The 27,045-nt window shown below is 38.9% G+C and overlaps 1 protein-coding gene across 1 annotated transcript in view; it reads right to left on the reverse strand.

Annotated features, from left to right (window-relative positions):
* Positions 1-848: 848 nt before the first annotated feature.
* Positions 849-27,045, reverse strand: part of LOC140226973 (uncharacterized) — a 34,096-nt gene continuing 7,899 nt past the window's right edge. The window contains exons 2-8 of the mRNA XM_072307441.1: positions 19,957-20,035; positions 17,810-17,909; positions 14,611-14,738; positions 11,702-11,939; positions 7,879-8,016; positions 4,221-4,328; positions 849-981 (exon numbers count right to left, since the gene is read on the reverse strand). Of these exons, the coding sequence (XP_072163542.1) occupies positions 967-981; positions 4,221-4,328; positions 7,879-8,016; positions 11,702-11,939; positions 14,611-14,738; positions 17,810-17,909; positions 19,957-20,035 (806 nt within the window). The 3' untranslated portion in view covers positions 849-966. The remainder of the gene's footprint in view (positions 982-4,220; positions 4,329-7,878; positions 8,017-11,701; positions 11,940-14,610; positions 14,739-17,809; positions 17,910-19,956; positions 20,036-27,045) is intronic.

Consider the following 27,045-nt stretch of genomic DNA (forward strand, 5'->3'; position numbering starts at 1 on the left):
TGGTGGTCCAAATGGGCAACTAAGATTCAAAATGGATTGTTATTTTTGCTTCTTTTTTTCGAGGGTGACCATACACATCTTTTTTGGGCAGCCCAAACTTCAGATGTAATTATACAGTCGAGTATAAACTATATCATATTCATGAATTCAAACATATGTTTGCATGCATTAATCATTCGTAAAGACAGCCTGAGTTTCTAGTTTTATCAAGCTTGAACTGCCACAATAGAGTGATTTGAGTTCAATCCATCATGAGTGAAAAGGCAAAGCTGTCTCTGACGAATAATTCCATACAAAAAATTTGTTGGCGCAGAAAGACGTAGAAGATGTCATAACTAGAAAGTCACCTGAAATCTCATGAACACTGTAACCTTCACATGAGCTTTCAGTATAAGCCGGTCAAACCAAATCTGGTTCTTTTCGGTTTGTGTTCAATATGCATTAGAAAGGCAGAAAGTTGCGTTGTCCTCTCGCAAGATAGATCAGTCTAATGTTATTGCACAGTGACAGTTGAAAATGCATTCACACATTCATGTTCTTTATCTTCACTGAAAAAGCATGGAAGGAGTACTGCATATGTCATATATTTAGCAAGTCTACTTTGTTTTTGTGAGTCGCAACTTCCCAGCAATTTCACGAGCGATTAAATTTGTGATTGTGGAGTCCAGCATTGCATGGAGAAATCAGGAATGTAGGGTTCAATAACATAATTTTGTTAAATTGGCAAATAGCACACAAATCGAGAAAATCTGCAAAATAAAAACCCTGTAAAATGTATGCCGCATAGAGTAAAGTCAAGAAAATTACACCTGATACTCGGTAGCTGCGAGTGCAGCTCAAGGCGTTACGGAAGACAAGTATTGGTGAGTAGCGCCATCTTTCACATTACATCTCATAATATGGACTCTGATAAACAAGAACAGACTTGCATGCATGATCTCCTTGGCTGGTGTATCCTTCACAGTCCTACGCAGGGTGATCCTGGGGTGGAGGCAATTGAAAGAGAGTACAAATTGCACGGGATAACTGATATAAATTAACTCATCAAGTACTTTTAATATTTCACTGCCCAAATCATCACCTTTTCATCATCAAGTTTGCACCTCTGAATCTCTGGATGGAATTCTCAGAAAATCCTGGGTTCGATAAATAAATAAATTATATATGAATATGATTTCTGAGACGTAGAGGGTTAAGTCATTACAAACAAATGCAACAAAGCATTCATGTCCGTCATCCTATGAATAATGCATGTCAGTCCATTCACAACTAATAATCAGGCTATGTACACAGAGTGTACATGTGCTTGCTAATGGGGACAAGAGTTTGTCTTTATCAGAGGCGAAGATGAGATCCAAATTACCACTGTTGCATGGGTTTCTTTCTGAATATTGAAAAAAAAAAGGCCAAAATAATGATCATTTTGCAACTCGAATCTCATCCAACAAGAGTGCCAGACAACTGTCAGCCAATGAAACAAAAGATCAGCAGCCCACACTCCACACCATGGAATCAGCAGCGATGGGAAATCATGTTTGGGTGCAGAGCAGCAAAGTGCGTATCCAGTCATCCATGCCGCGGGGGGTACAAAAAAACACACACACACACACACACACACACACACACACACACAAAAAAAAAAAAAACCCACCCCATTGAAGGTCAAAATAAACTCATCTGTGCACACACACATACAGCACCAGACATAACACTACCATTCTCCGAGTTAACCTACGCATCTTACATGGACCAACATCTAGTAGCTTTTTTTCTCTCTCTCTCTCCACGTCTCATTAACTCCCAATGACCCCGCCCACCCACCTACACATTCCCTCAAACAGAAAAACACTGGGCAGAGACAAAGCAAACTCCAAATCTGGAGGAATTTTTGCATTGGCTGGTTGCACCCTACCGTCACACTCTGTGACCAGAGGGACAGTGAGGCGGAACCAGCCAGTAAAACATGCAAGCTAGGCCACGGCTGCTAAGAGTCACGGAGGAGACAGTGGTAGAATCAGAACGACTCTGAATGCAGAGACTTCAACTCTCCTGTCTTCCCGCTTGAGATTTAATTTCTCCCGCCCCGGCTCTGTGTCTCCCGTTGGAAAGGATTTCTTACTAACTGCTATTGTATGTTGAACAATTAAGCCTTAGATAGCACCAGAGAGCATCTAGAACCCTAGGAACTTCACGCTTCGCACACATCAACTTGGAGTCTCCCGTTTGCTAGGGGTTTCAGGCTGGAGAATCTCCAGATCAGAAGGTGCTTTGGGTTGGAGTCTCTGTGAATGACATTGAATGACACGGGGGGAGGAGAAGTTCAACTTCCTGAAAATATTGATTCCAGCCTTCACCGTTTGGATCACGGTGATAGAGGCTCATTTCACACCCAGATTGAACTTTTGTTTCATTCACAATGCACACTGCATGAGGGATATAATGTTTGGAAAGGATCTATGAAATCAGCTGAGTTTTCACAGGGGTGGATCCAAGAATTCTGTAAAGGGGGGGGGGGGCAAAGCAGCTTATATACCACTTCCGGGTTTAATCACCTGACAAGCAAAAAAAAAAAAAAAAAAAAAAAAAATCAGGCCTCAACAGGTATTTCCTCGTGCCACTTCGGGTTTCATCAGCTGACAATCATACACACACACACACAAAAAGGCTTACCGGTAAATCCAATATGCAATTGGCTGACAAGGATGGTTTCTTTTGGGAATAGAAAACGAATGAAAATAAAGGGGGGCACACATAACCCTTTTAAATTTTTTTCTTTTTATTTCTTTTATTTAAAAAAAACTAGAAATGTCGCTACGGCGACTGGTGTATGCCTCCGCCATAATGCATGCTTCTCCTAATAGGTCTATAGTACAATGTCTTGACAATGTGTGATGAAAGTTTCACACAATTTGCAAAATATTAAAATGACAGGTTTGCCACAAATGTGCTGAATGTTCACTTTCCTAGAACTAGGTTCAATTGGATGAATGATTAAAACATCAGAGTGCAGGTATTTGGGGGAACTGATGATTTTTACTTGACTTTTGACCCTTTTATAAGTTTATGCATTGAGTAATTTTCAAGGTATTGAGAAAAAGTATAATTTCAGTATCAAATGGTAAAATAGTATTATCTAAACCTGGCCTTTGACCTTTGACCTCACAGTTCCAAAGAGAATCACTGTTAGGTAGAACATGCATAAATATGTAAGTTTCATGATAATACCTTGAGTTACTTTTGAGATATGGAGGAAGAAGTGCAATTTAGCACTTTCACTTGACCTTTGACCTTTTGGCAAGAAACTTCCCACAGAATATATATTGGGTTATACATGCATACATCAAGTTAAAAAAAATCCTTCAGGCATTGCATAAATATAAGGAAAGCAGTGATATTTTGAGGAGTTGACCTTGACCTTTGACCCCCTGACCTTTGACCCATGACCCCCAACTTCCCTAAATAATCACTGCCCATCGGTACATGCATATATACTAAGTTCCATGAAGATACCTTGAACCATTTGCGAGATATGGAGAAAAACATGAAATTTCAACCTTTTTTTCACAAAATAACCTGTGACCTTTGACCTTTGACCCTGTGACCCTAAAATCCAAACAAAGTATTATCCCACCAGGATATACCCTCATACCAAGTTTGATGCAAAACCACCTCACGGTTCTTGAGATATCGACAAAAACAAAACGGGACGGACGTACGGACAGATGGACGGACGTACGGACGAACGGACAACCCGAAAACATAATGCCTCCGGCCACTTCGTTGGCGGAGGCATAAAAACAGGATTAAGGGGGTGCGCACCCAGTGCACCCCCTCCTGGATCCGTCACTATTTCTGCAGGCTTTAAACTCTGTGTCATTTTCAAAAAACCAAAAATTGGAAAAAAAATAAGATTGTGATCACAATACACTCAGAAATCAGATATATATTTGGCCATGTTTTGATAAAACTAGCAAGATGGGAACATGCTTGAAGAAACAGATGTATGCTTTACACATCTATTCGGATGTATCACTTTCTAAGTTTTAACTGTGGGTTTCGCAAACACATCAAATGCAGTCTGGTTGTGGGTTATAAACAAACAAACAATACCAAGTCTGGAAATCAATCTCTGTGCAAATCAACACATTTGGGTGACTGACTGTATTGTGTTCAACCTGGGGTCAAACAACGGTGCCCGTTGGACCCTGTAGTCGGCCTACCTTCAAAGCCTGGATGAGTAGATCCACCGACGGTCTGTCGTGTGGCACCTTGCTGCTGTACACGAAAGCCACCCTGCCTCTGGGGTCAAGAATGAAATCACCGCCCATCTAGGAAAGAAAAGGGCAGACAATATGCACAATGTATTAAAATTATGCTGGAATAACGGTCAGTCTGACAAATTGTTTCCTTTGTTGCATCTTGCTTTGTTTTATTCTATTCACAACTCTGACAATAATAAATGATTGTGAACAAGGTCTTCTTAACTTGAATGTACAGAAGATATATGCCGGCAGCTTTCAGTCCTGGCAAAAACGTATGATGTATATGTTTCAAATTTCATATTTTGTACCTGATGTGCTTTACTTTCATTGTTAGGGGAAAAACAACATACCAGGTATGTTGGGGGGGGGGGGGGGGCATCTTGTTCCAGGCATCCATGGCAGTCCTGGATACTCGCCAGAATATTGGTACTAAATAAACACTACCAATAAACCATTACTGCATAAATGGTATCACATATCAGATCATGCCTTGTGTCAGATGTTTTTCCTTTGTAATGCATTAGGGGACAGTGGTATCGAAACTGAAAGTGTTATCTTGAAACTGTGTCTTTCTGAGCACTAACTCCGTAGTGAGCTAATGAGAGGACAGCACTCACGACTGCCTGCACAAAGAAACAAAATGTGGTTGTGAGGGCAAGACTGTTTGCGTAAAGAACTTTCCTGTGTGAATGCATTAATTGCACAAGCCGGGAATCCCCACTCAGTTCTACCAAAGAAATCGAAAGTTGACGACCTCTTTCAGTCTGAAATACAAACACACACACACACACACACACACACACACACACACACACACAAAACAGATTCTGTCTCATCTAACCATCTGAGTGGAGTGCTTTAAGTCCTATTACAAAGTAGTTTCCTTTCATGCTGAAAAACAACAACAAAACATTGACCTTATATTGTGGGGGGGGGGGGGGGCAAGAAAATGTCCTGGCATTAGAAACTGTTTAGATTTTGACAACATCCTGCACATTGGAAGAAAATGATTTCTGCACTCTCTGCACAGGCATTGCGGCCACAGGCACCCATAAAACAGCCTTGGCAGAGTGTTGGAAACATACACTTGGGGAAGAGATCCAATGTATACTAGCTCTCAGCATAACTTTTTTTTTCTCCTTTAATAAGGCCATTCATTAATTCAAGTCTTAACCCGTTGAGGACGAGTCCCGAGTATACTCAGGCAGGTGTCTATGGAATTGCATGTTGTAGCAAAATGAAACCGTCCTCAACGGGTTAAAAGACATAGAATATCACGGAAGTTCTGAAAAGAATATCATTCCTGTTGCCAATTCTGCAAATATACCAATGCAGCATGGAAGTAAGCAGGAAGTAAAAAACAGATCAATTTACGAGCTGCATTGTGATAGACATACTGTATTCCTCATTAAGTCCTTCCTACATGACCTACATACAAGGTCAGCATGTGTGCCTTGCATGTACGTGGTCACAAAGGAAATAAAGCCATACTTTAGTACAGTCTTTCAGAAAGTCAACAGCATCCAAGAACATCTTTGCCCAATCACTCGATAATATAGCTGACATCTTTGAGAATTTGTATTATTATCGTTATTGTAAAATTTACATATGTACCAAGGCTCACCATTAGTGGTGGCCGGGTGGCCCAGGGCCACCAGAAGTGGATGTTGGGCCACCACTTAAAAAACAAACAAACAAATATGATTTGGTGGACCAATAATGGGCCACCAAGTTTCACTGTCAAGCCATCAAAAGAAAAACTTAGTGTCAAGCTGTGTATACACACATGTGGGACTAAATTAAAAAAGACAATAATATATACTGAATTGTGTATCTTTGAAAACTGATACTGAAATTGCACATCCCTTCTCAAAAAAAAAACCAATGCATTGTATCAATCACACCAATTCAGCGATATCAATGCTGCATGCACCTGAGTTTTCGTATTTGTTTTTTTTTTCTGAATGGTGTACACTGAATTGTTGCTATCATGTGGTGGCATGGCATATAGATGTATGTCTCTGCGTCCACTGTGTACACATGCATGAAGGTTGTGCATCAACCAAATCAATATGTCATGTCAGTATTAAGCCTAACTAGGCCAGGGGGGGGGGGGGGGGAGGCCCCCCCCTTGATGTTTTGCGCAATGTATCATTAACGCGAAAAGCTATCGCCGCGACGTTTTACTACTTTTTCTTTCGAGTCTCCTGCATCTTTTGACACCAAATTTGCGATGCCCAGGCATGCGGTTCCGAAGTTGTGCATAAATATGTACTTGCATGTCAGACCAAAAATTGCTCAAAAACGTGAATTCGTGTACAATTTCAATGCAAACTGTGTTTACAGGCAAATTTCATAAAAGCATGATTGTTTTGGGGTTTTATTGATTAGAATCAATTAATAACATATTTTCTTGTTCAAAACAATGTCGCAGACAAATTTCATCGAAAAAACAATGAAAAACATAAAGTCGAAAAAACAAAGAAATACATAAGAAATTCAAAAAACAATAAAATACTTCAGAAATTTTTTCTGATTGCACAATTTTTTTCTCTTATATTTGCTAAGAACACTAAAAAGAATATTTACACAAAAAATGTGCCTGTTTTGAGCTTTATTTAGTGATTTATACCAAATTGATTTCATGCATCATTATGCATAAATTAGCATAATTTAGCATAGATGATAATTTTAAAAAAAATTAACTTCATGGTACTTTAGATTACATAATAGGCAATGTGTGTGCCAATTTTCGTCGCAATCGCGCGGTCGACGGGCGAGATCTGGAGGGGGGGCCTGGGAGGGCCCCCCGGCTCTATCATCTACTGTAAAAGTGGAAATTTTCGCGGTGTTGAAATTTTCGCGCATTTCGTGCATCCACAAACTAGCGCGAAAATAAAAGCACGCGAATATTTTTGCTTGCCATATGTTCCTGTGCGTGATGTCTTGATTCCGCGGAATTAAAAACACGCGAAACTCTTCTAACCCGGCCAAGCACGAAAAATTAGTCGCGCGAAAATATCCACTTATACAGTACCTAAATAGCCCGGCCTAGTTAGGGTTAAATTTGCATATTATGTATGTATCTAGTGCCAGTAAAAACAAAAATTAAAAAATGAAGCAGTAACAGCAGTTTTGTATCATGGTAACTGGCTTTCATCCTGTCATTTTTGCAATCAAATTTCAAGAATTGTTCACGTCCCTCCCTCAACTCAACAGGCTGGTGAGCAGTCTCAGATACTAGATGAGCTGATGGAAGTGACTTGTAGGAATCCTGACATTTTCAGGGAGACTCCTGTAGAATCAGGGAGACTTGGCAGCTCTGCATAACATCTTCCAAATATGAATAAAAGTCACCATCAAACTTTAACTCAAATGAGAATATTTCCAGCACCCACACATACATTTACAAGGCTTACTACAAAAGAAGGCAGGGTTTCCGCTCAATTTTTTACCTTCTATAATCTCCAGTGGACATCAAATGCAGCATATTTCAATAGGTAAAGCTCACACCAGTATCCCTGAAAAGAACACTTACTGAGAATGGTTCTACATAAGTACATCCTTGTTACTAGTTTTTAGTGCAAAAGCACAGATAAGCTGTAATGTTACAAACCTGGTTGGGATCATCCTCAACGTTGGCAAACTTTCGGGGGAGGGTCTGTCCTCTGGCTTTTTGCTCTGCGTAGTAAAGCATGGCTGCAGTGCCCCATACCTTGCACACCGAGACACGTAGACCAAAGGCTTTGTATATCTGGACCAGCAGGGAGGAAGTAGAAGACATAGAGGGACTGAAAAAAATGAAATGCTGGAATTATTTCCCCTACTTCATCAAAAGTACTAGCAGACCCAGTTACCGTGTTATCATCACCATCATCATAATCATGACGGGAGAGGGAGGGGAGGGGAGGGGAGGGGAGGGGAGGGCTGGGGAGTCCAGAGGGTGGAGGAAGGACAAGAAAGACCATTCTTTTAAAAAGGATGCACTAATGGTAAGGAATATCCCAGTGTCACAATTTTAGCAAATATTCATTACCATAATTTAAATAAAAGAGAACCGCATTGTCAACAATATGAAAAGGTGTTTTGTCGAGGGGGGGGGGGCACAACCATGGCTACTGTCAATAGGACATTTTGTATCATGGACATGGCACAAAGATTGAAGTCAAGACTGATAAGGTTTCACTTGATCTTATTTCCAGGGTATTATTTTAGAACAGCTGTGACCCTTTATAATAAAGTTCATGCACCAAGGAGGCACCTTGGTCTAGCGGTTGTCATGCTTGATCGGAGGTGAGCAAGCTCTGAGTTCCAAGTCCCGGCCGTGACACCTGTGCCCTTAGCAAGAAAGAAAAACATCCACACTCCTGCTTCTCTCCACCAAAAAGTGTACGGCATATCAATGCATGACTGCCAGGGTGTGGAAACTTGAATTTGATCTTGACCTGGTCTACACTTGCAACACACGAGGTGATGAAGAGGTTAACGTGGTACAGTTATCAGGGTTAGCCAGAAGGCACACACACACACAAATACACACTCTTCTTAACCTTTCCAACAAAGGCCATTTGAAAACAAACCACCCTTGAGAAAAAAACAACAACAAACAAATAAGTACATAAATCTTCACTCCTGTAAGGAGTTGAAGTGTGAGCAAATGTACACAAATACATAAACACTTGTATACATACACTTACATCCCCACATTATACATAAGGACACATACAAATACATCGTGTCTTTGTAACATGCCCATCTGTGGCAGAATATATAATTTTTCCTGTTTGGTAAAGTTAGCAGATCAAGACTGAAAATATGACACGAGAAGAGCTGAGAGGAAGGGTAGTGTGAACGTTCTCTTTTTCGAGCAAAAGGAGTCACATACTAAAGCGGAGGTTTTTACCACATGTGATGACTTTGTCTCTCTGTGAATAAACCACATTTATCATCCATGCAGAGATTTGTGGGCAGGACACAGAAAGCATTGGGTAAACGGGTCTAGGGCAATTACCCCCTGGGCAATTACCCAGGACCCTTCTCCTGTCCCTAATCCTAATCCTAATCCTGAAACTAATCCTAATCCTGAAACTAATCCTAACCATAACCCAAACTCCTAACACTAATCCTAACCCTAACCCTAATCTTAACTCTAACCTTACCACTAACCAGTGGGGGGGGGGGGGGGGGTAATTGCCCTCTGGGGGTAATTGCCCGGATACGGTGTAAACTTGTGGAGTGAGTAGATGCAAATACAGTCAATCATTAGGATTGATGATTTTTTTTTTACTCTTTTTCTTTCCCATTGACGACGACGACGACGACAACAACAACAACGACACAATGACAACAAAAACAACAACAACAAAGAATATATCTATTTGTGACCCCCTAGGTAAAATTCCACAAAAAGTTGCTGAGTAAGATCCTCTGTTAATGACCAAAATATGTTACTTGGGTTCACAAACTCAAATTTTAAATTTGTTTGACCTTGAAGAGTAATCTTTTCTCTACCTACTGTCAAAATTTGTTGGCAGAAAAAAAAATCAAGATGTTAGCAGTTTTCTGGGCCATAGTCTTCGGACATGCAGTGTTTTCATTTAGGAAATGGAACATATTTTCATTGATAGTTCTGTACAGCATGCCTGAGTGACCTTAATCTTTATATCCTCTTTTCTTCTTTTTCCATGAAACTGCACCGCTTAACTCTTTCTCATTCCAATCACTTTTTGACTGGGTTAGGATGGTCAAATTTTAACAAGTTATATCATTGTAAAGCTTAAAGCATACTCTTTTAACTATGTAGAAAAGTGGAAATTCATTATGGCTCACTTTTTGTGGGCTTTGAGGTGGGCGATCACATGCAGCATATATATTAAAAGATGGATCTCAAAAGGGAACAATATGACAAACTTTTCTTGTCCAACAGACGCTGGCAAGCAATGGGTTGCAGAGCGTGAAGGCGATATCATCATACTGGGTTTGCGCATGGACGTAGGTGTGTGACAAATAAATATTCTGACTTCTCTTCAAGGATAAATCACTGCATTTTGGCTGTTTGCATCAAATCAGTTACTACTGAACTGAGCAAACAATAAACCTCAAGTCACTTTGGATCTCAGACGACAATACACCATTCAGCGGGAAGGCATGGGTTGCCAACTCAAGCATGACGAAAATCGAATTAAGCATCGTAAATACATCCGCATTCATGCATGTTTCCATGTGGGTGCCCTTGCCTATCTAAATATTCAATGAATTGTTTGGGGCCTTTCCCCGAAAGAATCCAAACCCATGTATTTTCTTCCTTGTATTTCATTTTATCACTGACATGACGTGCTCATGATGACGACAAAATTTCCCTCATCTTAAGAGTTTGCTTAGACTTGACATCTCCTTGACATTGTTGAATTGTTCAAGCTGCCAGGAAAAAGAAAAAAAGTAATCCACTATTCACTGGTTCCTTCTCTTTCATGCAATGATATCCATGTGACCAAGAAGACTGTCAAAAACATGTTTTGGATATAAGCTCAGAAAGCTGTGAGAAAAGAAAATTGTAAGGTCATTTGTTCTTTTATTGCCTGCCAAGATAGTCTATATAAAGCATAGTTTCGAATACATGAAGGACAGACTCTTGCAATCTGTCTTCATGAAAATTTATGACAGACAAGTTTTTTGACATAATCACAGCAGTCCCTAAAATCCATGGGTCAGATTGTAATTGATAAGCAACTAGAGAAGCACTCTGAGAGCGCAGACCTCCGCCAAGCATGCAGTTCATTTCCACCACTGACCTTGTTCTTCCATTAGAGATATCAGTAATTTCCACCCATACGTACTTATAGCATGTGCTAAAAGCCGCCCGATTTCCCAATTTAGAAGCCTTTGTCACGTCATAAACCCTCGGCTGCACGATGCGCCTCGCCCTAGCAGAAACTAGAGCATGCACTTTAGTGCGCGCATGCAAACCTCAAATACGCGCAGCCTGAACTCCCAAGTTCATTGACCCTACCTGCCAAAATATCAAAAATCTTTCACAAATTCCCCCAAAATTGTCGGATCACTACCAAAATTTAATCATCTGTCACTTGTATCATTTCTAACCTTTCCTGCAAGCTTCATTCAAATCTGTTAACTACTTTTTGAGTTATTTTGCACACAGACAAACTAACTAACTAACAAACGAACGAACAAACCAACAGTAACGAAAACATAACCTCCTCCCTTGACGGAGGTAATAAATGCCTCAGTTTAGATGTGATCGGTGCAATGAAAATCAGAATACCGGTACCTGACATATTGTTGGTTTTGTTTCATCAAGGAGATGTTATTGTCTGGCATCACTGGTTCATCATGAGTACTAGTCAGCAAAAAGGTGCACAGATTAACACTTTGAATTCACATTTCAAAAATAAACATTTACAAGTAATGATAACACTTACATCCCTTTCCTCATCTGTCACCATGTCGAACTGGCACCCCGTGATATCCAACCACTGCGCAGCTCCCTCGCGAGAGCCAAAGGAGACGACCAGGACACGCCCTCCCGCCGCCGCGACGTCGGCGCGCCTCGCCTGGAGCTCCGCCACATGGTGGCGTCACGGCAGTCAGGCGAAGTGACGGAGGAGGACCAGGATGAGACTTTGGGCGCCATCCAGGTAGGAGGAGACAGTGCACCAGCTGCAAGCAAAAATCAACAGGTGATATCGCTTTTTAACCCTTTCCACACTAAGAACTTTGGACAATGCATACAATGCTATGGGGATATCTTTGCTAATCAGCATTCAAAGGGTTTAACCCTATTCTAACTGGGGGGGGGGGGTCAAATTGACCCCTCCCTCGACGTTTCGCGCCACGATTTCGCAACGCGCAAAGATTTTGCCGCGTCGTTTCACGACTTTTTTCATTGAAGTCTCCCGCATATTTTGAGACCAAATTTGCGACGTCCGGGTACACCGTTTTGAAGTTATGTAATGTTTTGCATATGCATGTCAACCAAAAAACAGCTCAAATTCATGATATCGTGTGCAAATCCAATGCAAATTGTGTTTTTTGGTTAAATTGATATAAATTAGATTATTTCAACTTTTAACCATTGAAATTAATCAATTCTAGTGTAGATAAGCCTGAAAAAGTGCCTGCAACAAATTTTGGCAAAAAAACAATAGAAAACAAAAGGTCGAAAAAACAATAAAATACATAAGAAATTAACAAAACAATAAAAAACAAAAGAAATTGATTTCGATTGTGGTAATTTTTTTCAAGAAAATTGTTTGATGTGTCTTGAGGAATTCTGACACAAAAATTTAGCAATCCTCCAGTCTTTTTAATGGAGTTATAGGTGAAAATATGATTTCATGCACAAATTTGCATAATTAATTTATTAAAAATAGAAAGGCAATATTCTTCTATTGTATGACCATGTTATCTTGTAGTTTACATCCAGCTCTATCTTCAGGCAAAATTTCGCGGCGATCGCACGATCGGCGGCCGAGATCTGAAGGGGGGGTCAAATTGACCCCCCCTCAGTAAAAACTTGGTCTCAAATAGCCCAGTTAGAATAGGGTTAAGCCTCTCTGGATTATCGCCTCCAAATAATATTGCCATCATATATATTCATACATCATACAAACTGGTTTTCAATTGTAATGACAGATTTAGAGATGAAAAGACACTTAACTTAGCTTCAGTGGTGTCCCTATCCTAGTTCATGATGCACTTCACAAATTGTCTTCAATTACAGTAATATCCAATGATTACATTGAGACATTTATCAATATGCATTTTTTCCAAAATATTAATCTTCCTGATTTGCTGATTATCATGACAAATCAGGCAGATTGAACGTCACAGTGTCAATAGATTATGCCTCTTCCATTACTTTTAATGAGATGCATCAGTTCTTTCCCTCAGAAAGAAGACAAGTCCACTGCACTGTCAGTGACATGCTTTGTGACAATCTGAGATTGAATTTTGTGATATAAAACATATCTTAACTAATTTTACCAGTACATAGTTAAAATTCACAAAACTTGACTTTGCTCTTTAATCCCAACTGGACCTACTCTAAATGAAATAGAAGAACTTCCCAGTTTACCATGATTTAAACTTGCACAAACTTTAATGAGATTATTACAAAGGTATACAAAAGTACATGGGTAGGGACAAGCGCACAAGCGGATGCAAGACAAAGGACTGTATGCCAGACTTCGCAAAAACATAGCAACAGTATGAAACAGTACTGCTTCAGAGTGAAATATTTGTTTTGTCATAATCTCTCAAAAGCATCAAAACTACGCTCACTGAAATTGTCACACAGAAATTAAAGCTTCTGCAAACTGATGGGAGTGTTGCTACAAGATGTCAAAGTCTTTTGACAGGACTAAGAGTACTCGCCACGGTGGCATACCACGGAGGACAAATGTGTACGAGGACAACAACACACCCATGGGACGGTGGGAAATATCAACAGGGCACTTCATGGCCACCTGGTGTTAAAGCCTCAAGGTTCGTCTAATAAAAGAGTGACTTTTTTTTTACCCTTTCATATACATGTGTGTATCATAGGAGAGGATACTATTTTCTTGAAACTTGAAATACTCCCTCCACTTTATGAAGATATTTAGCTAGTTATCACGGCTTTATTTACATCAAGTACAAATATTGAATAAAAAGACATGACATTAAAATCATATAGAATACCACTGATAACTTTAAAACGAAAAAGGTATATAAGTTAAAACCATTAGATTGAAGGTTATTACCAGATGAGTATCCCTCACACGAGTTGACTAATTTTTTTTTTTTTTTTTAAATTCTGTGATTATCCACACCTGTGCTTGAGTTCAAGATAATTCAGTTCTTACTGTTTTTCTTAAACATTCAAAGAAGAAATCAAACAAGAAAGGTTTTTTCACTTCTTCTTCCTGTTAGATCATATATCTCAATGTGAGTTGGCACATACTTGGTGAATCCTCTGCGATGGGAGGGTTCAATCGAACCTCCAGAACTCCTTCTGGCAACCTTTCCCTATTACCTCCCTCATCCCCCACACTCCATCCCCCACCCCACATCCCCCCCCCCCAAAAAAAAAAAAAAAAAAATGAGAAAATGAAAGCGCAAGCAAAATACATTACATAATACAGAAATAAATACAAGGTAATTGAATTAAAATGATAAAAATAAGTACAAAATCAATCAATCAATCAATCAATCAATACATGCATACATGTACATACATGAATGAATACATACATGTACAAGCTCACAGAGTAGCTAGTTGGAAACAAAAAACCTGTTGAACCTGTCATGGAGTAAATCGAAGTATCATGGTCTGTGACCAGCGACTTACTTCCCAGTCCGCACATCTTGCACCTTGGTATCACACGGCCCTTCAGCACCTACACGCAAGCTGGCCGAGTTTTCACTGGGGTTGGAGAGCTGCCCGTCTATCTCTTCCACAAACTGATTCCACTCTGCCTGGGGTTTGCACAAAACAAAGTGGGGTGGGGGAACGGGGAAGATTGAATTTGTGGCTGTGAATATTCTTGCTACATTCATCAGAACACACAAAAAGGTAGACTTCTGATCATTATGAAACCCCTTCAAAGCAGTTGGCAGTATGCAATACAATCTTGGATGGATAGTGCATTGTAGACAAATTATACTTTGATCATCAGCTGCACAGGGCGTTAACCCCATCATAGCCAAGGGCAAAGAGTTAGACTGGGGTGATCATGTACAAGAGGAGTGGTATGACATGTTTGAGACTGGAGTCCTGACAAGGTTGGGAGAAAGACAGAGATAAAAACACCAAAAAAAAAAAAAAGACAAACAAAAAAAAAACCTAGAGAGATAGACAGGGAAAGAAAGAGAGAATATGCAAAAGAGCAAGAAAAAGAGAGAAAAAAGAAAGAATTAAAGAAAGACAAGAAGTGAAAGAAGTCCATGCTGAATGGAATCTCACTTAAGCCCTAGCCAGGGGAAGTCCCTGCAAAACTCAGGGCCTGGAAAATGTCCGACTTGTTGTTTCCTCTCGGGTAACTCACCATATATTAAAGGGATGGTACAGTATTGGTGGAGATGAAAATTGGGCTTTAACTTTTTTGTGAGATACCAAGAAAACACTTATGAAATAGGTACAGAGCATACATACCATTTTAAAAGGAATTCAAAGTTTATTTGATGAAAATCGGGTTTGGAATAGCTGAAACATCCAAAAACAAAGTAAAACAAAACGATTGTAATACAATGTGGGTCCCACACTTTATAAGGATCACTCTGTTTTGCATATCTCAGCAATTTCAAAATCAATTTTCATCAAATAAATGTTGAAATCTTCATGGAATTGCATGCTCTTTCATATTTCATAAGAGGTTTCTCACTATCTCATAAAAAAAAAATGATAAAAACCTGAAGTTAAAGGGTGTGTACAGTTCTGGTTGAGGTGAGGATTTAGCTTTTAACGTTTTACGAGATATTCAGAAACCACTCTATGAGATGTCAAAGAGCATGCAGTTCTAAGGGGAATCAAAAGATTTTGAAATGGCTGAGATATCCAAAAACAAGGTGAAACAAAGAGATCCTAATAAAGTTGTGGCATGTCGCCTTTTATTATTAGCACTTTTTTGGATATCTCAGCCATTTGAAAAGCAATTTACATCAAATAAACGTTGAATCCTTCTGAAAATTACATGCTCTTTCATATTTCATAAGAGGTTTTTCATTATCTCACTTAGGAATGCTCAAAACATGAATCCCCACCTCAACCAGTACTGTACAGTCCCTTTAAGTCTCAACCAAAACTATAGACCGATTTGGGTTCATTGAGGGCAGCAGACAATTTGTGGTAACTGGGCGCAGCCATTAGCTCTAACTGCGGTGTCCCAGCCTACCCCCCTTCTCCCCCCCCCCCCCCCCCCCCCCCCCCGGGCAACATGTTTATCGCGCACTTGTAGCAGGAGTACACGCACTTGCAACAAAGGTTCGTGCATCAAGCAAGCGTTCGCGCACTCAGTACGAGACGCCTATTGGCTAAAACAACCATGTATCAGTTTTTCATTCCGTGCGCGTACTAATGTGGGGGGGGGGGGGTCGGTGGGGACACCGCAGTAATGGCGCTGCCCATGCCGATGATACACAAATCGCCTCACAGAATCGGTCTATATGATCCCTTTAAAGGGGAAATCCAGCCCAAATATAAGTTAGTCTGATAAGAAAGAGTAAAATATTACGAGTTCAACTGTACAACTTTGATCAAAATCAGATGAAAAATAAGGAAGTTATGACATTTTGAAGTTTCGTCATTTTCTCGGGAAACAGTTCTTGAATGGTCAATATGAATATGCAAAAAGCAAAGTGAGCATGTCATCCCCTCACAACTTGCCACATAGTCTATACATAAAATTTTGACATTTTCAGTTTTTCATTCAAATGCAAGTATACCCAAAGCTCAAATCCTCGTATATCTAACTGATCACTATTCTGAAGTTATTCAACCAGGAATAACATCATGTTTCATACGTAAATGTTTGTACATGATCAATGGAAAATTGTGAGGTTATGACATGGTTAGCTCACTCATTTGCATACTGTACAAGAACTGTTTTGCAGATATCAGCAAAACTTCAAAATGTCATAACTTCCTTATTTTTCATCTGATTTCAGTCAAACCTTTACCATTGAGCTCGTAAGATTTTACTATTTTACATCAGACTAACCTGTATTTGGATTGGATTTCCCCTTTAAGGCAGTCAGATAAAAGGCCAACATGACTTGGCCAGGTAAGTCCTACAATTGTTGTTTGCTCCAATGTCAGCCAGTCACTGAAACCATTCTTGAAATTAAGAGCCCTCTCATTTCAAAACTCAATTTGTGATCTTGTATCAACTCCTGGCTGTAGGGTCTATAAAGAATGCCATCTCTGTTTCTTCTCATCCGTCACACAATGGTGTGTTTAAACGTGCCGGCATTACCTTGGCCTGTCACAATGTTGATTATCGGACTCTATGCAGGTGAGTGAACACAGCAATACAACTGCCTACATTGTATGCAAAATTGGAGCAGTTTCACTTTTAATGCATTGAATTTGTACACATAATTCCACACCTCCTGCCAAGTGGCAACAGACACTGAAGTCTTTACAGCATGCAACATATTCACATCTTTGTACTTGTGGTTCGGATGAATACATCTCAAAATACATCCAGAGTTTTTGAGTGAGTGAGTGAGCAAACATTCAACAGTACATAAAATACATGTAGTTTTTACATCCACTCCTCTAGACGATAAGTTCTAAAACCAGAAGCTACTTTGCTATTAGACAGTGGATGCTAGCTATTGGCAAATCTGAGACCAAAATCGTAAGGCAGTACAGCAGCATGCATTTGACGAGCTCCGTTTTATAGAGCAGGGTGGTTTGGTTTCCTAGTACAACCTTGCCTTATCAAGTTATGTGTGTTTACAGGCAGTTAAATAATGCTGGTTAAAGGTCCTCAGTCAAACAAGTATGTGTCTTGCAGAATTCAGGCAATCAAAAAGCACACACCCACCTCTACTTCTTCTAGAGCAGACACAGCATCCCGGACAGACGGCATGTGGAAGTGCTTCTGGAAGATCGACTCCATCTCGGGACGACTTACCACACTAAGACTAGAGCAGAGGGGAAAAAAAAACACCAACAAAGCAAGTTTTACCATGTAACTAAGAATTCATAGATGTGCCTTTACCCCAAAAATACCTGGTGATAATCACGAGGAAAGTTTACTCATGAACATATTTGAATTTATATATCGTAGGTAGTAGTAGGAAATGTATGTACATTTATTCACATGGATCTACACGCGCAGACCTAAGAATGAATTGCTGTGGCACACATAAAAATATTGAAAATACAACTTTTTTAACATCCAAATATAAATCATGAAATATTCAATACAATAATTACCATTGGCAACCTACACAGTAACACAAGACTATTAAAGTGATGCAAGGAAGTGTTGAAAGCATGTACCTGGTAGAATGTTTCAAATATAATCCTAAAATACTGTAGGTAAAATTTATTGCACATTTGCTCAAAACCCTGTAATCTATCTTGCGGGCTAATGCAGTGTGATATAGCAGGCACAGAGGGAGGGGATCATGAATGGTACGAAACATAGCACAATACTGAAAAAAACCCGAGGGCATTAACCCATTGAGGACGGACTGACTTTGCTACAACAAGCATTTCCCATAGACACCTGCCCAAGTATACTCGGGACTCGTCCTCAACGGGTTAAACATAAAACAAATATTCATATATGATCTAAGATATCAATTAGGGATTCAGAATAGTTGAAAGATAAGACTTAAGTACATACTGTATAAACAAAAATTATATAGAACAGTATTCTAATCCATGAGTGAACATTATTCTAATCCATCCACAAAAAATGACAAACACTGAAAATATTATTATCATTCACACTCACTTACAGTAGAACCATAACATAATACTATATTACTACCATAATATCTCTAAGTGGACATACAAACATTATCAATACAGAATACAGAAAGAAGTTACTTTGAATAAATCCATTGGTGCCGTTCCCCTGTAAAACTACCTGGTAATGGTGGCTTTCAAGTTGCTGACATTCTTAAGCTCTCATAATGACGCAAGCATGAAAACTGAAGATATCAAACCAATACTGCTCATTCTACCATCAAATTTTGTTCTGCATAGGCAAGATTTCACATCTCTCACGCAGGCAGGAACTCTAGAAAGAAGCTGAAACTCTACAAAGTACTGTATACTGCATATGATGTATATTTCGTGAGGGTTTTATTATCGCAAATTTCGAAAGACGGTTGCTATTTGGAAATCGAAAGACACATGAAAATTTCAACTCTGATCCTTACATAAATCTAACATGCACTCATTTTACTGTTCATTGCTGTACATCAAAGATTGCAAATTTAAAGGTCCATTTTACCTTTGGGAGCATTGATTTTAAAAATGTTCAAGATATCACATTGATGCGTATGTGTAGGTCTGTTGTATCACAAAACATCGTATCATATAATTTTTTCACAATAAAGCCTAAAATATAAGGAGATATCAGCATTTTTGTCACTAAACCATAACTGTAGACGGTTTAGTCTGGAAGCATTCTTATTATAACTATTGTTCACATTTTGTGTATTTAACAATACTTAACATTGATTATACGGATTCAAATTTTCACAGCAGTTGTTTCTATCCCTAACTCACATTTTGGAAATATTTTGAAGCACTAATGCTGGTTTTTTGTTTCATCTGCAAATGGTAAATTATGCCTTTAACCACTCGCAAAGTTCTCGCGAAATCCCGATTCACACACACACACAAAAAAAAAAGACTCATTATTGTATGGTGAATATTCACATGTATAAGGATTCAGTGAGCTTTGGGTCTTTAGCAGATCCATGATACATGAAAATTGTCTCTTTCAGTGCACTGATCTAGTTGCTCAAGAGGAAGCAATGTTGTACCCTGATTTCATCCCAGGGAACATCCTACGTCTATCAGACAATGATCGATACTATGGCCTTTTCTTCTTCTCATTCCCCGTGGACAGCCAGACAAAATACAATTGCACATCATGTACCACAATTAAATAGAGAACAGAGGATATAAGAGTGCTGTCATTACATGACTCGAAACCACGGTGCTTACCTTGTAAACAGGGAGTAATAGATTCCTATTGCCTGTCCAAGGACAGATATCCCAGAGTTGACAAACTCTTCAAGTGAATCTGACAAAAAGAAAGATAAAAAGAGTGAAAGAAGGTAAAGAAAAAATTACACAAGCAGATAACAGATGTACACAGTAGATGGGTACACAAAAAGACAGATGACTGGATAGATTGATAGGTAGGAAATGAAACTGTTTATAAATATGAAAATGGGAGGAAAATGTCTTGTATGGTGTTAACTCCAATCAAAACTTGTGGCATTCTTGGTATACATTAAGTCTACACTTTACCAAATTTGAGTTGATCAACAGGTACTCTGTGTCACACTCCCCCCCCCCCCCCATCCACACACATACACACAAACAGATTAAGGGTGTCTTTATGCTCAATTTGCGAAGGCAGAATCAGCGTTTTGAAACGCTGATTCAAAACGCCGTTCACGGGAGCACTGTTTATGCTCACTTTCTTCGAGCCTTGGAAAGAGCGTTTGCGATTGCTTCGCTGACCTCAGCAGAGGCAGGTCAAATTGGGGCGCGCGCTGCGATCGGTGGCCTGGCCTGGGAGAGCAGCTGGGAAAGTCATGCGTATGCACAGTACATGGGAAAACTGCACAGGCCAGGGTAGCTGGCTGGCCGGGCGCGCGCTTTTTCACGTGAACCGGAAAGGCGTTTAGATGACGTCACTCTAAACGCAGTTAGAAACGCTGTTGTGCATGGCTCTGATCATGGGTACCCTTCATCCTGCAATATTTTTAACATCCATAGAATTTTGCTGACCGCACCAAGGTGCTATTTTCTGATAAAGATTTAACAAAATAAAGCCAAGGAAGCTGTAAAACTAGTTTCGTATTATTTAGAATAATATTTTTGTATTTACAGCCATTTTTAGATTAAAAAATGCAGTTTTTTGGCTTTTTAAATATAAAATTAAAAACAGCACAATTTCATGCCCATCATTAAAAGGAAGGATTGTGGTTTTGTTGGACATTTGATGAATGAAATGTATGAAGTAGTATAGTACAAAAATTTTTTATATTGAGAGCATGCCATGTGCTCTTCAAATAAAAATAAATGGACGCATTAATATTTAGGGTTTTGTTCATAACTTTTGGTGTCCACCAAACATATACAGTCAAACCTGTCTATAGCGGCCACCCTATGGAAACGACAAAAGTGGCCGCTATAGACAGGTGGCCGTTATAGACAGGTTGGCGTCCATTTTGAATTTCAATACATGCATTTTATAATAGCAGAAAATACCGCATGTTATTCTTCAAAAAACAACAAACAACCAGCAAATAAATTTGCATGTGCAGCAGTGCTATTATGGGGATTGTCGTTGTACAATTTACTTCATTTTTTTTCATTGCTTCCTATGTTCTTTTGATGTTAAGAATGATATTTCGGGCCTGAGAAGTGCTCTGGTTTATACCCTACTAGTTTGCATGAACGGGGTTCACGTACGAGAGCTGAGTTCGATGGAGATTGATAATGTGTAAAACTTACGTAAACAAGAAACAATACCCAGACAAGTACCCTGTTGTCCTTATTCAACGGGACTTTTAACACTATTTAGTCTGCATTTCGGTAAAATTCTTAGTTGTTATTAGGAGTTGTCTTTGCCTTTGTAGCATCTATTCAGGGCGGCATTACTGAAGCCTAGATCTAATCTAGTCAAGTTGGTGGTAAGACTACGGGTTTTCGTGGCAAAGAGCTGCATTAATTTTGTCAATCGTCTCTGTGTGATTGTGACTGAGCTAGGACTAGGTAAATCACGCAATGAACGTAAAAGACATCGTACTCATTGCTGATTTAATGGTTCAACTAAATTTTTGTGGCTGCTATACGCAGGTTGATATTCACCACGGGAGACAAAATTAGTGGCCGCTGGCCGCGTTAGGCAGGTGGCCGCTATATAAAGGGTCCTTAACACAGCAATTGCGTTCGGGGATTTTTCAATGGCCGCTATAAGCAGGTGGCCGCTATAGAGAGGTGGCCGCTAAGACAGGTTTGACTGTATAAATAAATCACACAATTGCAGTTGATATTGCAATAGCTGTTTTGTAATATAGCATTCAAAAGAGATCAGAGTAACAGTCCAACAATTAAAAAGGTTTTTATTCCCCATTACTCTGATATTAAAAATATACTATCACTTGCAACATCACTTGAATTTTTAGTGTCCACAGTTATGAACATAATACAGCCCTATTCTGAAGTAATGGAAAATCATTTTCTAAACTTTTGTATCACCAGGGATTGCTTTCATAAAAATATAAGAAAATATTACTTCACATAAGCATTTTACATCTTTTTTTAAATTTTTCATCAATTACGAAGGTGGACATGGTTATGAACAAAAGAGTTATGAACGTAACATTCGGTTTTTATTCAATATCAATGTCAAAGTTATGTAGCTATTTCTTAACAATTCTGAACTATTCTGTCTTTTTCAGTATAAAAACACAAACTACTAATGTACTTCTTTTCATCTCTTCCTTATGTTCATAACCTGGACACCACGTCCAACAGTTATGAACATAACGACAACTTCATAAAATTAAAACATTTATCTTAAATTTAATCTTGTAAAATTAATTTGATTTTAAGTCATTATTTTTTTAGTCTTAACTAGTTTCTTGTAAGTTTTGATGCATAAGAGTAATCTGTTTCTTTGAAATAACCACCAGTAGTGTCCTACAGTTATGAACATAATCTTTTTTGACAACAGTAAATTCTTACAGTGAAAAAGAATAAGAATGATTACAACTTTAGTTATGTTATATGTTGGTCCACTCCATTGCCTTTGTTTATTGAAATGTTGTTAATGGGGATATGATATCAATTCAGGGATGTTTGCTAAATTTCTTCAGCACAGGTCACAAAATCTTATGTTCATAACTATTGTCCATAATGGATTCAATCACTATGCTTTGGTGAAGATGCAAATCCCTGAATTTCTGGTATATGATGATAGTCATAGCAATTATCAACTAATATATCACTGAAGTTTTTCTGAAACTGCTTCCATAAATGAATCAAAATAAAAAAAATAGGAAATGGACATGGAGTTATGAACAAAGACACTCAATGTTTCGATGTTTGATTACATGTGCACTGCCCATGGAACAGCTCTTAAAATTGGTGTGTGAGTAATACAGGGTGTAAGGAAGATTGTAAGGAGAGAATCACTTTCATTCCAAGAACTTCATTTTTGACCCCATATGTTACACTTTGGGTACCCAAGATTGGAGCCATGCACTGTTGCGTTCGTGCTTCCCCGTCAAACGTGATTAGTCAGAAGCGCCGATCGTAAACGCACCTATTTGTGCGTTTTGGATCGGTGTTTTGAATCAGCGTTTCTATCGAAATGAGCATGAACGCAACAGCGTTTTGCACTAATCATGTTTCAAAAGCCTGATTTTGGCCCAAAAATGGGAGCATAAACGCACCCTTTGTGCGTTTTGGATCGGCATTTTGAATCAGCATTTCTATCGAAGTGAGCATGAACGCAACAGCGTTTTGCACTAATCACGTTTCAAAACGCTGATTCTGGCCCGAAAAGGGGAAGCATAAACACGGCCTAAAAATTATGTCTGACCAACATTGGGTATATAATTCGAGAAGGCTCAGCTCTCCAGGCCAGTTTTTATTATTAATAATTATCATATAATCATTATTGGTTAAACCAATAGACCATTGTGTGCAGAGTTGTAATGTGTCTTTCATTTTCAGTCTGAGAATGTTTTGCCATGGCAGTTTTGCTACAGAAAGTTTGCACAAAAGGTTAAAGTGTACACCTCATATTTTTCTTCCTGTTTTTGCTTCCTTCAAAATTCTTGGCAAGCAGTGCTCAGGCCTCTAAATGTCAGCAAATTTCAATGATTAGTATAGCAAGTGGAATTAGTATAGCAAGTGGAAAAAAGAAGAGTACATGTATGTCCGAATTCAATGTTCATCAGCTTCCTCCCAACCTGACCATGATAAGAAAATAATGGTAAACTTTTGATTTCCTCTTGACTTCTTTCTCAGGATGAAAGATTATACCCTAGTAGTCTTTTTCTACTTGCAAATGACCGTGATGCATCAGTCTTATAGCATTTTTTCATAATAGATGTGAGTGACAATTCGTCCAGAAGCAAAACATTGTCAGTTTCAAACTGTACAATACAAGGTTAGTATTTGTACACAGGAAATGAACACATCGATTGTAAGGTTACTTGAAAAGTCAAATGGCAATAAATGAATAGAAAAGAAATTCATAGAAAATATTCACTATCTTGTACAAAACACTGGGATATTTAATCATGTGATCATGCATCACAAAATCAACAAAATGCCATGCACACCCCAATTTTACATGAGGACTCAAAATATGTGAAATGGGAGGACCTAGTCTTTTTTTTTTTATATTTTCTGACGGAACAATTCTACATATTTCTGAAGTTTGGTATCATATACTTAATGTGAAACTGTGTTTGTGTTTTTTACTAGAACACTTTTATTTGTAGAATAGTGTGATTGGGTATGTCTTTATATGCCCCTTTGCATTTTTTAACTCTTTATGTGCCACGTTCGCACGTCCGACTCAGTCGACGGCGTGCCAACTTCGCATATTCTGCTCAACAAACAAAGCCGCCAAGATCGATCGATAAACCGCTAATTACTGCTAATCCCGCGGCACAATGAAAGCGTTTCTCATGCTTTTGTTCCTCTCATATACTGTTTGCATTCTATGTGGTAGTCGGCTATCAAGCGATGTTCCCAACTAGATTTGCTCGTACATTCTAAGTTTCTGTCACGGTTTTATGTGCAAAAGTCATGCCTTTACAGTAATGTAGCAACTGGTCATTCAAAAGAAAAAATGAAAATAGATTCGTCATACAATTTATATCGAAACGAAGTTTGACATTCCACTTTAACTTTGCCTACTATTATGCCCATCTTAACAGAAATGTGTAGAAGTTGTACAAATTGCAGAAACAGAATTCTTTCTTAAAGCACAACTACCTTCGTGCATCAGAATAACGTGGCACACAGGGGGTTTCCACCATGGCACATAAAGAGTTAAAAACACTTCACTTTCAACTCATACATTCTAAAAAAATGATGCTACTGCTTTGAAAGTATTAGCAAAGAGGTGGAAAGAGAGTGATGAATAACACGTGCTTATGGAGTGTGCCAAATTTCAGCTTAATAATCTGAAAATCCCTTCATTGTGGGTGGCTGCCATGGAGTTTTACATCCTGTTTTTTTTTTTCCCCATTCATTGCACTGAACACTGCTTGCTGAGATTACGCTCATGTGTACATGAAAAGACCCTAAATTTAACAGCCTCTTTTCTCAGTAAACACTTTTCCATAAGGTGTACTTTCTTTCCATTATTTAGAAAGGTTGGGAAAGTCCATTTGTATTGAGTTATATATCATTCTAAAGCCTGCAGTCTGCTTTTTTTTTTCTCAGAATCTGCCTGTAAAAAACAACCACCACCACAAACAAAAAAACAAACAACCATGTCTGGCAACTTTTTGCTGGTTTTGGAATGCAGGGTCACATATTATAATTGAATATGCTGGTTATAAGAAAACACACATTAAGACACTTTCCAAATACATGGATTTGGAAGGAGTGCTTTCAAAAAAGCATCAAGATTAACAAATGAAGACACAATTGTGGATGTTATATCATTATGGACTTGTATCACTTGTTAACCCTTTAACACTTGAGGTTTCTTGCATTGTCAACCTCTCACACCACAGGAAACTCTCAATCTCAAACTATTTTGCACAGATTAAAGGGACTGTACAGTACTGGTTGAGGTGGGGATTCATGTTTTGAACATTCCTAAGTGAGATAATGAAAAGCCTCTTATGAAATATGAAAGAGCATATAATTTTATGAAGGATTCAACGTTTATTTGATGAAAATTGTTTTTCAAATGGCTGAGATATCCAAAAAAGTGCTAATAATAAAAGGCGACATGCCACAACTTTATTAGGATCTCTTTGTTTCACCTTGTTTTTGGATATCTCAGCCATTTCAAAACCAAATTTCATGAAATAAACATTTGATATCCCCGTAGAACTGCATGCTCTTTGATATCTCATAGAGTGGTTTCTGAATATCTCGCAAAACGTTAAAAGCTAAATCCTCACCTCGACCAGAACTGTACACACCCTTTAAGACAGAGTGATCATGTATCATGAAGACTCAAGTGCAAACTTAACTAGAGAAGCACTCTGAGAGCGCAGACCTCCGCCAAGCATGCAGCCCATTTCCACCTGCACTGATCTTGTTCTTCCACAGAGATCAGTGATTTCCACCCATACATACTGCATTGTGTGCTGAAAGCCGCCCGATTTCCCAATATAGAAGCCTTTGTTACGTCATAAATCCTCAGCTGCACAGCGCGCCTCGCCCTAGCAGAAACTAGAGCACGCGCTTTAGTGCGCGCATGCAAACCTCAAATACGCACAGCCTGAACTCCCAAGTTCATTGACCCTACCTGCCAAAATATAAAAAATCCTTCATAAATTCCCCAAAAATTCTCTGATCACTACCAAAAGTTAATCGTTTGTTACTTGTGTCATTCTCAACCTTTCCTACAAGTTTCATCCCAATCCGTTAACTACTTTTTGAGTTATTTTGCACACGGACAAACGAACTAACTAACGAACTAACTAACTAACTAACGAACTAACTAACTAACAAACAAACCAACGGTAATGAAAACATAACCTCCCCCCTTGGCGGAGGTAACTAGGAAAACAGGATGTATGGACCAGGCAACGTAATACACATTTTTACATGCAGCATGCCAAATCTGAGTGCACATGACACACAGATTACCCACACATAACCCAGAAACACACAGTTATTCAGCCTTATGACTTGTTAGGCATTACTTGGAAGTGTAATGGTTCAGTTTACACTAAGGTCCGTGCATTCAAATACATAGACACTAGCAGCACCAATGGAAATCCACGGGTCTGAGGGCCTCATATTTTTTTTTTTATTTATTCATATTTCTTTCACCGCGGTTTTAGTAGTTTTAGAAAGAAAGAACTTTAC

Source organism: Diadema setosum, chromosome 1, assembly GCF_964275005.1.
Source record: "Diadema setosum chromosome 1, eeDiaSeto1, whole genome shotgun sequence".
NCBI classification, from domain to species: Eukaryota; Metazoa; Echinodermata; class Echinoidea; order Diadematoida; family Diadematidae; genus Diadema; species Diadema setosum.